Source organism: Marmota monax, unplaced genomic scaffold (assembly GCF_021218885.2).
Source record: "Marmota monax isolate L192 unplaced genomic scaffold, Marmota_monax_Labrador192_F-V1.1 WCK01_AAM20220418_F8-fsc00064, whole genome shotgun sequence".
NCBI classification, from domain to species: domain Eukaryota; kingdom Metazoa; phylum Chordata; class Mammalia; order Rodentia; family Sciuridae; genus Marmota; species Marmota monax.
The window spans coordinates 6882452-6897597 of record NW_026694542.1 but is presented as its reverse complement, the minus strand read 5'-3'; the positions used below and the strand labels follow the sequence as shown (position 1 = coordinate 6897597).

At 54.6% G+C, this 15146-nt stretch overlaps 2 protein-coding genes across 11 annotated transcripts in view; both read left to right on the top strand.

Moving 5' to 3' along the window:
- The window catches only part of Cacna1g (calcium voltage-gated channel subunit alpha1 G), a 64401-nt gene extending 58848 nt beyond the window's left edge, over positions 1 to 5553 (top strand). For 6 of the 10 annotated variants that reach the window (XM_046420552.2, XM_058571519.1, XM_046420551.2 and 3 more), the window contains 3 exons: positions 1792 to 1969; positions 2283 to 2452; positions 4165 to 5553. In XM_046420552.2, the coding sequence (XP_046276508.1) occupies positions 1792 to 1969; positions 2283 to 2452; positions 4165 to 4896 (1080 nt within the window). In that variant the 3' untranslated portion in view covers positions 4897 to 5553. Of the gene's footprint in view, positions 1 to 238; positions 374 to 1791; positions 1970 to 2282; positions 2453 to 4164 lie in introns of all 10 variants that reach the window. The other 4 variants (XM_058571517.1, XM_058571516.1, XM_046420549.2 and 1 more) reach the window with 1 other exon arrangement.
- Positions 5554 to 12722: 7169 nt separating this feature from the next.
- The window catches only part of Abcc3 (ATP binding cassette subfamily C member 3), a 45284-nt gene continuing 42860 nt past the window's right edge, over positions 12723 to 15146 (top strand). The window contains exon 1 of the mRNA XM_046420375.2: positions 12723 to 12879. Within this exon, the coding sequence (XP_046276331.1) occupies positions 12835 to 12879 (45 nt within the window). The 5' untranslated portion in view covers positions 12723 to 12834. The remainder of the gene's footprint in view (positions 12880 to 15146) is intronic.

Sequence of the window (15146 nt, the reverse complement as noted above, 5' to 3'; positions counted from 1 at the left end):
TCCGTGTCTCTTGGCTTTGTCGGTGTTTGCTCCAGCTCTTTGGTGCCTGTGCAGCCTCTCTGATCCGAGCAGGGGACTGAAGTGGGTGAGGGGAGGCGCTGTCCATTTATTTGGGAAAGGGGTGGGAAGTGAGAAGGGTTGGCTCCCGCTGCTTTGTGGAATAGGGAAGTGGGGGCTCAGAGTGTGCAGAGCGTGCGCCGTCTGGTTTCTCATGCCTGATCATCTCTCTCCTGTCTAGATCCCTCTAGCTGAGATGGAGGCTCTGTCTCTGACGTCAGAGATTGTGTCTGAACCGTCCTGCTCTCTAGCTCTGACGGATGACTCTTTGCCTGATGACACTCACATACTCTTACTTATTGCCCCGGAGAGCAATGTACATGCACACACCCCTCGCGCTCCCCCGGCTGGGGCTGGGCTGGCTGCAGGGCTCCAGATCCTCTGCTCACTGTGCCACCAGGCCCCACCCAGACCAGTCGACCTGCAGGCGCTCTGTGCCCCAGCCTTTGCTGGCATGAGGCCTTTTAGATCCCTCGCTGGGGCAAGGAAATTAGATAAGATGAAATTGAGGCCTTGCCCAGAGGGGCATGGGGCAGCAGTTGTGAAAGGGTTACTTCAGGAACATCACAGCCCAAAACAGAAGTGGCCTCAGAGCCAGCCTCTGTATTTGGAGCCCCTGTGCAGGCCAGCCCTCCCCTCCCTGCACCCGCTTCCACCTCCCCCAACATGAGACAGTCACCACTGCAAAGTGGGTGAGAGCCACATCTCTGCTGCTACCACCATGCCCTTCTTCACCTGGGGGCTGTTCCTGTCTCCTTTGTCACTGTCCCTGTGTGTCCCTGTGTCCTCGCCAAACCCCAGAGGGGGGGGTTCTTTGTGTTTTGATAATTTCTCCACCCTTCCCCAGCTCTCTCTTCCCCTCTGACTAGAGCAGCCCCCTCCTCCCAGCCTCTCCCTCCCGGTTATCAGAACAGCTCCTGAACCACAGGCTGGGGGGTCCCCAGAGGTCTAGGGTGACTGGCTGAAGTGGGGCCTGAGGCCCAGAGCCATCTTCAGCCTACTGGGGCTGTGTGGTTGACTGACTAGGCCCACATGAAAACAAGAACAGAGAACTGGAGATCCAGGGGCAAGGGAGTCACGAGGGATGGAGAGACTTCCAAAGGCAAACCTTGGGCACCTCCTGCTGAGGCCCAAGGATGTTTGAAATACATGCTCAAAACCTACTCCTACCCCAGTCTGTCCACTGAGGGAGGGACTGAGTCCACACTTTCCAGGCCTTGCCACCCACCTCACCCTCCAGAGTCTGTGTAGTTAAAGTGGGGCAGGATATCAGGCTATGACGTGTCCCTAGTATTCATCTGTCATTTAACCCATCTGAACCCAGCTCAGACCCATCCTCTGTGGACCCCAGAGCTCCCTCTGAGCCTCTAGGTGGGGTCTTTAGAAGGCCCTCTGGGATCACCTGCAGGACTGGGGGCTGGGGGCTGCTCTTCCTTCTCAGATACCTCCTTACTCCTCCGCCATCCCCACCAGGAGGCGGGCAGGCTATGCCATGTGCACATTTTGGGAACTTTCCCCACCATTTCCTCCCTGTATGGAGGGCTCATCATGTGTCTGCCCCCTCCCTCCTGCCCCCACCCCCTACCCTGCCCTCATGCCCATCACCACCTTATCCTGGGAGGGGAGTGGGGAGTGGGCCTGGTGGGGCGGGGGGCTGGTTTCTGTGGTCGAGGTCTGCCTCAGGTGCCAAACCAAGTACCCTCTCTTTCACTCCTCTCCCTGCTCCTATTCCAGATGGAGCCCCAACCTGAGGAGGTACCTGTCACACTGGGATCCAACTTGCTAACTGTGCGGAAGTCTGGGGTCAGCCGGACACATTCTCTGCCCAATGACAGCTACATGTGCCGGGACGGGAGTGCTGCTGAGGGGTCCCCGGGACACAGGGGCTGGGGGCTTCCCAAAGCCCAGTCAGGTACCAGGGCTGGGAAGGATGTCTGGGCTCACACAGGGAGACCCCAACCTTGCCCAAGCCCATTCCTGACCTGGAGGACCATCAAGGCAGCAAGAGGTCTCTCCTACCTGGGAGCCCCCAGCCTGAAGGGGTCACCTAGGGAGGCCCCAGGGGAGGCCCCAGCCTGAGGGCAATGGCTTTCAACCCAGGATGGTGAGGGTCTGGGTGGGGAGACCCTGATGGGGGGACCCTGATGGGGAGGGAAAGGTAGAAGGGAGGTCGCCTCTCTCCTCTTGTCTCCTCCTCACCTCTCCCCTGCTCCCTCCCCACACAGGCTCCGTCTTATCTGTCCACTCCCAGCCAGCGGACACCACCCACATCCTGCCGCTTCCTAAAGATACTCCCCATCTGCTCCAGCCTCACAGCGCCCCCACCTGGGGCACCATCCCTAAACTGCCCCCTCCGGCTCGCTCCCCTTTGGCTCAGAGGCCACTCAGGCGCCAGGTGAGCAGGTGTGGAGGGCTGGGCCTGGGTCTGGGGACTGGACTCTATGCTGGAAATCCTAGGCTATTGGTGACAACCAGGGTTGACACTTTCATTCTTCCAGTAAACGTTTATTATTTGCCAATGATGTGCCAGACTCAGTCCTAGGGGACAGGGATGCAGTACTGGGCAAAGCAGAAGTAGCCTGTACACTCCTGGAGTTTGCACTTTATCTCATTTCACTGAGGAGGCCCTGGAGACCAGGGCAGGCCGTGGCTTCCCAGGGCCACACATATCCAGTGGAGATAGAACCCAAATCTCAGGGCTCGCCTCTCCACACTAGCTGCCTCCCTGTGCTTCACACTTCAGACTGAGCTAAAGGGCATGAGGCAGGTTTCAGGTGTCTTCACTTTTCACCAAGCCTGGGACACATTTGGGCACCTCCCAGAATCCACGCTCTAGGGGCACAGGGCAGAGAGCAGTGGAGCCAGGAGAGCATGCCTGTGACCATGGCTATGTCCCGTGCCCCATGTATGCCCTTCTACATGAGTGTGGACACATAGGAATCTGCTCAGTGCCATGCATTTGAGGAGCAGGCACAGTCCCTGTCCATTCTGCACGTGCTCACTCTGGGCTCACCGTCTAATTGTGGAGATACATGCCACCGGATTATTGCAACAAGAGGTCACAGCTGTGGAACTCATGTGGGGTGCAGTGGGGAGCAAAGAAAAGGAAGGGGGATGAGTTTTACTTGGAGTGGAGACTGTCAGGACTATATCACAGAGAACCCGAGTGATATAAAGGTGAGGTGTGCTTGCCAATCAGGAGGGGATTCAAGGCCAAAGGGGTAGCCTGTGCAAAGGGTGGGAGGCGAGGAAGAGCCAGCTGGGGAGCACAGCTGGCCCAAGTGCTCTCTTGCTTCCCAGGGGCCTGGGGCTGCTATTTCTACAGGCTTGGTGGTGGGGGTGGCGGGGGTGCCTGCGGGGTTTCTGTTCTCACGACTAAAATGCTCAGGGGTCACTCTAGTTAAACTGGGCTAACTGGGCTGCACGAAATAACCACACAAGAGACACAAATACCTTTTACTTTGGGGTTGCTGTGACGGCTCCTCTGACCTTAAGGGTCCACAGAAAAAGAGAGAGAGAGAGAGAGCACACACACGCGCTGACCCTTTTTATTGAGGAGAAGCTATTCAAATGAGGCAAGGGGTCAGGTTTCAGGGGGCTGAGTCTATCTTCATGATGTCCACTGTCAGCAGGTTGACTGACACCTGGGTAGGCCACACCCAAGGGCACAGTAAGAGGAGGGGACACACACAAGGTACTTCCATGGAAGATTCTATCCTAAACAGGGCAAGGGGTTATATTACAAAGGAACAGGTGAGCATAGCTTCACCCATGGGGCTGTAGCAAGACAAACCCATTTCTGTGACTGAGCGCCTCAGCACCCAGCTGGGGAGTGTAACTCAGTCACCGGTAAGGTTGGCCTCCCACAGGTGCCAGGGAATAGAGGAGGGAAGATAGATTTGGGGGTTGAAGGAGAGGCATTATGAACCATAGAGGTCAGGCTGCACGTGGCCCCCATATCCCAATAAGAGCAGGTACTCATACCTCTGCTTAGGGGGGTCTTACACCTGCATGGGTCAGGGGATATTCAGCTTGACAGGAGGGACAAGGGACAGTCCATATTGGGGAGAAAACCCCTGGGTTGAGCCCTCCACCTACCCCACACAGGCGGCAATAAGAACTGATTCCTTGGACGTGCAGGGCCTGGGCAGCCAGGAAGACTTGCTGTCGGAGGTGAGTGGGCCCTCCCCACCTCTGGCCCGGTCCTCCTCCTTTTGGGGCCAGTCCAGCATCCAGGTGCAGCAGCATTTCCGCAGCCAGAGCAAGGTCTCGAAGCACATGCCCCCGCCAGCCCTTTGCCCAGGCCCAGAACCCAACTGGAGCAAGGGCCCTCCAGAGACCAGAAGCAGCTTAGAGCTGGACACAGAGCTGAGCTGGATTTCAGGAGACCTGCTGCCCGTTGGCGGCCAGGAGCCCCTATCCACACGGGACCTAAAGAAGTGCTACAGTGTGGAGTCCCAGAGTGGCCTGCGACGGCCTGCATCCTGGCTGGATGAACAGAGGAGACACTCCATTGCGGTCAGCTGCCTGGACAGCGGCTCCCAACCCCACCTGGGCCCAAGCCCCTCCACCCTCGGGGGCCAGCCTCTTGGGGGCCCTGGGAGCCGGCCCAAGAAAAAACTCAGCCCACCCAGTATCTCCATAGACCCCCCGGAAATCCAGGGCCCTCGGCCCCCACCTAGCCCTGGGGTCTGCCTACGGAGGCGGGCTCCATCCAGCGACTCCAAGGATCCCTCGGCCTCTGGCCCCCCTGACAGCATGGCTGCCTCACCCTCCCCAAAGAAAGATGTGCTGAGTCTCTCTGGTTTGTCCTCTGACCCGACAGACCTGGATCCCTGAATCACACCTGCTCTCTCACTCACCTTTCTCCATTGGGTGCAAATCCTAGCTCCTCCTCCTGGGCTATATTCCTGAGAAAGTCCCATAGAGACACCAAGGAGGTGCTCCTGCCTGCCTCCGTGGCTCTGGGGGTACCTGTAAGCAGGACTTCCAGAGTCCAAAGCCGCAGCCCTGGCGACTCGGCTCCAGGCAGAGAGAGAGAGAGAGAGAGAGAGAGAGAGAGAGAGAGCTGCCCAGCACAGCGAGGTTCCGGACACCAGGAGCTGTTGGGAGAAAGCAATACGTTTGTGCAGAATCTCTATGTATATTCTATTTTATTAAATTAATTGAATCTAGTATATGCGGGATGTACGACATTTTGTGACTGAAGAGACTTGTTTCCTTCTACTTTTATGTGTCTCAGAATATTTTTGAGGCGAAGGCGTCTGTCTCTTGGCTATTTTAACCTAAAATAACCAGTCTAGTTATATTTCCTCTTCTTGCAAAGCACAAGCTGGGACCGAGAGTGCATTATAGCCCCGACGGTGGCCCATCTTCAGTGGAGAGCGAGAACCATTTTGGAAACTGTAATGTAACTTATTTTCTCCTTTAATCTCGTCATCATTTTCTGTAGGAAAAAAAAAAGAAAAAGAAGAAAAAAATGAGATTTTACAAATGAAATGGAACCTTTTTATATATACATACATATCTATATATCTATATATCTATATAAAATAAAGTAATTTTCCAAAATAAAAAGTTAAGCACGGTCCAGAGTAAAAGCAAAGGGGATGGAGAGCTAGGCATGTCCAGATGGCCATGGAGATTCCTGGAGATGGGGAGTGGGCGGTGGGGAGGGAAGGTTTGGAGCTGCCTCTGTGCGTGCGAGTGTGGACGTGTAAGTGCGTGCTGGTGTGTGAGTCTGTGTGTATGAGGGGTGTGTGTGTGTGTGTGTGTGTGTGTGTCTGTGTTTTAGAACCCAAACGCCTGGCCCTGGAGGGCTGCAACCTTGCTGCCCCTACCCCCCCACACCCCGCTGGGGGCTGAGAGAAGAGGAACAGCCCCTCTGCCTGGCGAGATGGGGGCAGGGGCTCCTTTTCCTATCAAAGCTTCGTTGCGTCGTCCCCTTAGCCAGGCAGCTCAGTGAATGTGAGTAATTCCAGATTAACTCTTATTTCTGCTGACAGCTATCAGCCGCACATTGAAAGCTAGAAATTGGCATAATGAAGCTGTTTTGGTTAATGGTGCCGACTGAGGCTGGGGAGCCGCCTGGGCTGCCTGGAATCTGGATCTGTGGGCTGGTGGGGGAGGGGACAAGCGCATCTGTTTTCCCTCCCGGGGCTTCACCCCCAGTTTGCCAAGCATCTGGCTAGGTGGGTGACCTAGGTGGACCTGTACCTCTTGCCTTGCCCTCCCTCCTGCAGGCAATAAGATTAAGCTGTGTAAATGGAGTAGGCTGCTCCCTGTGGAGGATGTGGGGACCAGGGCTGAGGTCCAGAGGTGAGCTCCTGGTGGGGTTGGTAGGATCTGCTGCCAGAGAGGAGCTGGCCCCCTGAAGGGTGATGAATGAGTCCAGCAAGGTGCTTACACGGTCTGCTGCAGCCTGCCCAGTGGGAGCCAGTGGAGGGGGAAGGGCAAAGGCGGCCACCACAAGTGGGCGGGGGCAGCGGAGGGGAAAGCCGCATGGCCCAGAGCCACCTTTCTGGTGCTACCACTGGCAATAGTTTCTTGTGGGAAACCCTGGTGACCACAGGTTCAGCCAGTCTGTGACCTACCAGCCACCCGCCAACATCTGCCCGACTCCCACTCCCGAAGACATCCCTGCCCACTCTCCCAGCCTCCCATCCCTGCCTTCAGACCCCAAGCCTGCCTTTGATTCTTGAAACCTGAGGCCAGCCTTCACTCACAGCACCCCCCTTGCCATCTGCACCGTCTGCACAGGCAGCGGGGAGTCTGGGGTGCCAGGCTGCTGGGTGGCTGGACCTGGAGGCGTCCCTTGTCCAGCCTATTCTTTTCTAATTGCTCTTTTGGACAGAAATGCCTCACTCCTTGGAGCAAACACCTGGTTTGATCCTCCTAGGGTGTGCAGGAATGCCAAACTGATTCCTCTGGCTTCCTCCAGTGAGGAGGGGGTATTTTATAAGCTGATTTTTTTTTAAGCAAAGCTGTACAAAATTCAAAATTCCTCGAGTTTTGCCACCTGGATGTACAGATTAAGCTTTTATATTTTTGTAGAATTCTGTAGCTGTCTATAACCCGAGGGTGGGAGATTTAGGAAGGGAGCTCTGCCATCTTTTCTTCTTTTGGTGATTGGAGGATTCTAGGTCAAGGTTAATCAGAGACCAGACCACTGCCCTGTCCCCTCATTTTCCATCCCTGCCTCTGGCTAGCATGGCAGCAATTTAATGCTGTAGTGTTACTTAGGGTGACTCTTAGTATGCCTGGTTCCTTCTGGGGTCCCCTTCCCCTGATCCCCTCTTCCCAGTAGGAACCAAAGGAAGCTTGTTTAGGGTACACGGGCTAGGCTTTGGGGTTACTCTCTAGAGATAGGCAGTGGTCAACCTAATGAGAAGGACTAGGTCCCCACTCCCTCCTCCACCTCCATCACTGGACCTGAACATTTCTCTGGAAGGAGGCCGTGGCTGGAGGGGTCATCTGGATAGTGATATGGAAAAACGAATAGTGGAATCAGCGTGTATAGCTCAGGGAGACAACCATGGCCTCTCCCCCAACAATGTAAAATCATCATCAGGGATGGAAACCATTGTGTCTCATTGAAAGGCTTTGGAAGTGGGAGTAATGCTGCCAAGTCTTTTGAACAGCAGTCATAATAATGCCAATGCTGACCTCGGATTGCTTATCTGGGTGGTTATTGATTCTACTCTAGGATCCAAAGGGGGTGGTGGGGTGAGGGTGGGGAAGTCTGAAGAAGGCTGGAGGAGGGAGAGGCTGGGGACAACACATCTTCAATTAGGGCCACCAAGAGGAGTCCCTGCCTACAGACTTGAGTGATGGGGAGGGGTGCTTTTGGAGATAAGAACATCTCCCTGGTGCTTGTGCCCTCAAGTCTTCTCTTGGAGGTTCACAGGAAACTGTGTCAACAGCTTCAGGCCCCCACCTCAAGCCTGGCTGCTTTTGCTTCCTCCACCCCCAAAGCTCCAGGAAAAGGTCTGTCTGGGGGTGGGGGACAGGGAAGAGGAGTGAGCTGAGCTGGTGCTAAAAACAAACCTGAGGCTCATATGCAGTCTCTCACTCGCTCCTCAAAACACCCCAGCAAGGGAAGTGCTGTTGCTAGCATTTTCCATGCAACAGTGGGTTCAGAGAGGTTAAGAGACTTGCCCAAGGTCACACATCCATGAAATGGCAGAATTGGGATTGGACCAACCTGCAACCCATGCCAGCCCAGACTGTTCTCATTGTGGAGAAAACAGGCTGAAGGGAAGAACTGTGCTTATAAAACGAAGGGGTGTACAAGTCAGCAAGGGCACCCTTTTCCAAAGCAGTCACATTCAGGTTCATAGAAAGGTACATGTGGGTTCCCAGGGTGGCATGCTCAGAGACAGTGGGCCCCACAGCTCCCACCAGCCTTTGGCCACAGTGGGCAATGGAGAGGGGTTTGGATCACAGGGTGGGGGGTCCCTTAGCCCCAGCTGTTTGTCCAACAGCTGGCCAAGGCTGTTCTGCAATCCCTGCAGATTCCCAGGCACCACCCTTCCCCGGCAGTTCTGCCCTGAAGTCCAAGGCACCTGCTCTCCTCCTCCCCTCCCACCTTCTTTTCTTTCCTGCCCTCTAGCCCTGCCCCACCCAGGCCTCACCCACTTTTCAAACATCCCTTACCTCCATCTTCACCCCTGGTCCCCACCCACCACATCCTGGTGCCCCATGGCCCCTTTTCCCCTTCACTGGGCCAAGGAAGCAGCCCTAACTGCGGGTTGTTGTGACAGAAGTGCAGTGAGGGCATCAGACGCCAGGTGGCAGCACAAGGCACCCTCACCTGGTGCCACCCAGTGCCCCTCCTGAAGAGGGACCAAGCCAGGGAGAGGATTACAACAGTGATGGACACCTTGTATGGACAGGTGTTCTGTAAAACTCCCCAAAGAAGGAAACAGACTCCCAGAGCCCAGTGAAGGACTTGGGGTAGGGGTGGGGGTTCAGATAGGAATCCTGGCCATCCTAGGACAGAGTCCAGATATTCAATCCCTGTCTAAGGCTGGTGGACTCAGGACTAATCCAGGACAGTGATGGCCAGGAGTAGAAATAGTTTCTCAAAGCAGGTTGAGTTGTGCATGGGCTTCCTACTCAGGGGAGGAGGGGCAGAGCAGGGCAGGTCAAGGAGGTGGCTGCTCCAGGAAACCCCAGGAGGGAACTCTGCTAAGAACGCTGAAATTCTGCACGCCTTCGCCCTGGTCCAGGTGTGGGAGCTGCTGGCTTTTGCCCACGGAGCTCATTAATTCTTGCTTTGAAAACTCCAGAATCAGGCGCAGCAGCCAGTGATGGCACATGCATGCCAAATCAGGTCAGGAGCAGGCTGGGTGGAGGGGCAGCCTTGCTGAGGCCCTGAGTGGTCCAGCGGGGCCCCTGCCAGGCTGGGGTCTGAAGGAAACAGACCTCATCACTTGGGGGGAAAGAAGTGGGAGGCAGGTATGAGAGCCTATGCTTAATTTAGGGGTGCTCCAGGCCTTCAAGGCACGAAGGGAGTTAAGGAGAAGCAGGCAGTGAAGTAGACAGGAGTTTGCTCCGTCCTGCTGCCCCTGGCCTGTCAGCTCCAACCTGACTTCCCTGAGGCAGACTTTCCTGGGCCTTGCCTTGCTTTCTCTGCTGTCATGCCTGCTCTGGGCTGTGCCTTGCCATGAGGTTATCTCGCCATCTCCTTGCCAGGAAATCCCCGGTGCTGAGTCTCCCAGGACACTCACTGCTGAGGGAACTACAGCACTCTGTCAGCTCATTTAGCCTGGAGCTGCAGTGACTTGGGGAGGGAGAATGGGAGGTGGGTTTACTACGGCCTCTCAGTCCCTGTTCTCAACCTGCGCACAGCACTGGTGGAGGCTAAGCCAGACCATCAGTAAATACAATATAGAGAGTGGGGTGGGATGTGTGGAGGAAGGGATGGGATGGGGAGGTCCAAAGAAGGCTTCTGGAAGGGTGGAGGGTCTTGCGTGAAATCTTGAGGGATAAGGAGAGTTTACCATGTACAGGAGGAAGGTGGGCTGTGTGGAGAACATGCTGAGCAGCCTTGAAGGTTGGCCGGGGCAAGAGCCGAGAGTACGGGAAGTACAGTGTGACCTAGGAGCTGCGGCTGGCATTCAGAAGGTGGGGGCTTCTCCTGCCTGTGCCAGGATGGACTCTGTGACCCTGGGCAAGCTGCGGGGTGTCTCAAGGCCTCTGAGTGTTTCACTGGCGAGAAGAACAACCAAAACAATGGCATCCTTAAAACACTTTGCTTATGATTCAAAGGCTGTGTGAAAGGGCCACATTCCATGAGCAGCTATGAAGGCTGAACCCTAATGCTTTAGAGAGATGGGGGGAGGCAAGGGTTGCCAGGGGCACCCACCTTGATCTTAAGAGTCTCCCACCCAGGGCTGCAGCAATGGCAAGATGAAAGCCTAGGGCCAAAAGGGCGGATACGTTAGCCCCAGTGCAGAAGCCAGAACCAAAGGGTCTCCACCCCAAACTGAAGCTCTAACCAGTAGACTGCCTGGCCTATCTTGGGGCCAGAAGGTCCCAGGTGGAACCAGTCTGGTTCCAGGTTCCACATGTCAGGAAGGGAGTCTTCTTGGGGAGTTCACCTCCTGAAGTGCCCTGAGGGAAGGTCCCCAACTCTCCCAAGGGTAAAGTTAACCTTCCTGGTTTATCTGATGCCCGTGGCCCCACAAGCCTAAGAGGAGGAAAGGAGAGGAAGGGAGAGCCCAAGATGGTGGTGGAGAGGCCAAGGAAAAAAGACAGGGGCAGAAGGTGCTGAGAAAGCACAACAGCATCAGCAGAAGACCTAGCAGGAGCGTCCCAGCAGCTCAGGCCATAGAAGGCTGGAACACTGGGGCTGGAGGAGAGTTTAGTGGCCCCTTCCTTGTCCAAGCTGCTCAAAAAAACTGGGTCCCAGAGACATCAAGGAGCTTGCTGAGGTCACAAAGTTTTCAAATGGTACTGCTTGAGGCATGAAGGGGGTTGAAGGTGACTCAGTAGGTCTCTGCCCTTGGAGACCTCTCAGACTGGCAGGGAAGACAGATTCTTCTCAACTAAATATAACTCAAGGCACACTGTGACAAGATGTGGAAGCTCTGTGAAGTGTTTTACCCAGGGAAAGGAGGAAGGAAAGGGTGGGCATAAATAGATGAGTGCAAGGGAAGGGGACAGACAGAAAGAGGGCTGAGAGGTCTTTCTCAGTGGAGGGTCCCCAGTCCAACTGCCTGGGGAGGGAGAGCCTCGTTCCCAGCCTTACCACCCATACCGGAGCCTGCCGAGCTCTGTTCTGACAGCCTTCCCTTCTGGTGACTTCCTGCTGGCCACTTCCCCGCTATCTTGCTGACTCCCTTCCACACCTTCTGCTTGGCAGTCAAGGAAGGAGAAACCTTGTTCTGAGAACAAGTGCCAAGGAAGGGACCCCGAGGGGAAACTGGGCAGAGGTGGCAGGCAGGGCCAGGGGAGAGATGAGCCAGGGAAAGAGCTGCCCAGGAGAATTCCTCCTCAACCCTCAAGAAGGGGTGGTGAGTGGCTTCTGGGACCCTGTTAGGGGACAAAGTGTGACTGGAGAAGTGAGAGATGGAGGGATCCTGGCATAACCAAGTGGAGACAGGCCACTGACCCCAAGTCCATTTTTTTTTAAAGAAAGAGTGAGAGAGAGAGAGAGAGAGAAATTTTTAGTGTTTATTTTTTAGTTTTCGGCAGACACAACATCTTTGTTTGTATGTGGTGCTGAGGATCGAACCTGGGCCGCACGCATGCCAGGTGAGCGCGCTACCGCTTGAGCCACATCCCCAGCCCCCAAGTCCATTTTACAAATGGGAAATGCGGAGTCTCTGCCCTAGGAAGGGGGTACTGATATAGGGATCTTCTGGGGCTTTACCTGTCCAGCCTGCACCCAGACACCAGGCTGAAAGAAGAAATGAACACATTTGGTGCCTAACTGTGTCAAACAAAGTGCTTTGCATACTTCTACCATTGAATTCTCAGAGAACCCAATGAAGAGGATTCTGCTGTGATTATCAGCATTTTACAGACACAAAAGGGGAGGCACAGAGAAACTCTGGGCCAGACCAGGGAGCCACAGAGCCTCAGGAAGCAGCAATTTAAGGGAATCACAGGAGGCCACGATCTAGACCGTGGTGGAAACTCCAATCCCATCCCCACCTCCCTCACTGCACACACCAGTACTGGTGTATTGGTGTCTACCAGTTGTCTCTGTTAACTTGGGGGGAAGGGGTAACCTTCCATTGTCTGAGCCCACAAGCTCTTCCCATTTTCCAGATGAGGAAACTGACATCCAGAGAAGAACTTGACCTTATGAAGAATTTCTTTTAAAGAGGGAGGGTTGCTGAATCCCTCTCCAAGTCTCCCTGGTTCATCAGCCCCCACGGAGTGTTCAGGGTGGGAGGCATGTGTGTGCTCTGGTCCCCTGACCCTGGTTGGAAACAAACTCTGCTGTGGGCCCGTCAGCCTCAGGATCTAGAGGAGCAACTCTGGCACAACTCTGGGGCCACTGGAAGGGGCTGTCACTGTGTCCACGACTCTCCATTCCTGCCCCTATAGTCCCGGGAGAGTTGCGATTTCGATTTCGTGGAGGCGCTTTCGCAATCGCAATCGGCAGGGACTGAAGAGCAGGATCCGGACCGCCCAGGTTAGGGCTCGGCTGGGCGGGTCTCCGTGGAGTGCGCAGCGGGGGCGGCTCCCAGAGCCTGCTCTGCGCCTCTCTGCACCGGGCTGCACCGGACCGCGGCTGCCCTCTCGCCGCTGCGCCTCGGCCCCATGGACAGCCTGTGCGGCTCAGGGGAGCTTGGCTCCAAGTTCTGGGTAAGGCGCGGGGCTCAGGGGCCGCTGTGGAGGGGGCCTCCAGGTCCCATTTTCCTGTCTTAACGCAGAGATTGGCAGATGTCCAGGGACTGGCAGTTTACGGGCCAGCCCTAAGATGGCTTGGGCGCCCGGGAGGGGGCGACGAGGCGCCAAGAATGGAGCGTCGATGGGCCCCCTTGTTCCTGGGTGCCACTGAGACCCCGAATGCTTAGAACTGTACAGAGGTGGCCCTCGTGGAACCTGAAACTAGGGAACTCCACAGTGTCTGGCCACACTGCCCACAGCCAGGTCCCACCAACATCAAAACCTGAGGCTTGCCCTGTTCTCCCCTTCCCAGCAGCCTGAAGGACAGGCACAGTGTGAGGCACCCCAGGGATCAGGAAGTGCCCCCACCTGCCTGCTGGCCCCAGCCTCTCTGTCGGTTGACCCCATCCTGCAGAATGAACATTTTGCTCTTAGCCACCTTCCTGGTAAACCCTCCAGCCCCTGATCAATTAACTAGAGTTTAATTGGCCACCCTGCACCTCTGCACTGGGATCTCAGGGCATCCAGAGCCCTTGGTCAACCAGGTATTTTAGAAGCCTGGCCCTGCAGAGCCCCATCCTTTTTGGCAAGAGTTCCTGCCACAATATCTCTGGGCAAAAGCCACCTGGCTGCAGGTCGGTGAGCAGACCATCCTTCCCACTCTGGACTCAGAAGAGAGAAGCAGACCCCACTCTGGAGATAGGCCTTTACAGGTGCAGGACATCAGGATTCCTGAAGTCCAATACTCTCCTTTGACAAATGGAGGCAAAGGGCCCAGAAGTCACCCAGTTCCATGAAGGCAGTATTGGGACAACAAAGGAGGCCTTTGGTGACTTTCCTTTCAAAGATGCCTAGGCTGTTGACCCATGCCACCTAGCACAGTTTGGGTACATTAGGTGTAACTGCCTAAGATCTCTCCCATCAGTTGAGGCAAGTGGGAGATGTGGTCTCCGTTCCAGAGATGGAGCTCAGAGTAAAGTGGCCTATCTGTGGTCATCCCGGGGTTGACTAGCATAGGATAGTCTCAAATCCAGACTCAGAATCCCAATGTGTCTTTTTCCCATTTTGCGTATATGTACGTATATGCCTAGTGTGTACACACACATGTGTGCCTATGTTTGTGTGCTAGGGGTGATGGTGGGATGTTATTCATAAGTATGTGCTATATACCTGTGTATGCATTAGTGTGTGTGTGTGCGTGGGCACACATGCACACACATCAGGAACCACATTCTGGTTTGTTATTTAAGGTGTCTTAGGATGGTATTTAAAATTTTGGATGGATCGAAGGCATTACACAGATTTTTTTTTTTTTCTTTAGTACTGGGGATTGAGTCCAGTGGCACATTACCACTGATTTACACCCCCAGACCTTTTTATTTTTTATTTTGAGACAGGATCTTGATAAGTGGCCCAGGCAGCCTTGAACCTGTCATCCTCCTACTTCAGTCTCCTGAGTAGTTGGGGTCACAGGCATGTGCACCACGTTCCAGCTATTACACATGAATTTTTTCTAAGCTTGGAGCAATGGAGTACCTGTAAAATGTCTTTGAGAATTTCTCTTTTTCTCTGGGTCACTGAAGGGCTAACCAAGATGATAAAACATCTCTGCCACTACCCTTCTTGCTCAGGACCCCATGGCTGGTGTGATCATAGCTCTGTCATGGTGCCAGAGTGACCAGGCAGATGTTGTACCCAAGCCTTAGATGCATGGTCCTCTTATTCCTGGATAACAGTGAAACCCCAAGTGCTTAGAACTGTACAGAGGCAATCCTCATGAAGTCTGGAGCTGGGAAACTCAGGACTCCCTTCCTACACAAAGTTTAAACACCCTTTGTCTCCACCCTTGCACTCAATCTATTGTAGAATCTGAGAGTGTCAGGGCTTGAGAGCCTGAAGCCACTAGCCCAGTCTCTCACGGTAGAAGGAGAAAGGTTACACCACAATCAGTTACAATCTAGGTACTGGGGTATGGTGTCTGCCAATCTTGCCATTGCCTGACCGTACACCTTTGAGCCCCTGGCCCCCCTGGGCCCTGAATTTCTTCTTGTTGCTACAGGTACTTTCCCTAAGGGTCTCATCTCAGACCTAGCAGGAGTGACATTATGACTCCCTTACAAGGTCTCTGCTTGATTACCTTAAATGATAAGGAACTACTTCCGTGCACATTCCAATCTGAAAACATCCTCCATCTATCATGTGATCTCCTTGCTCCTGGAAGCTGTTCCTTGCTGTGCCTAGTG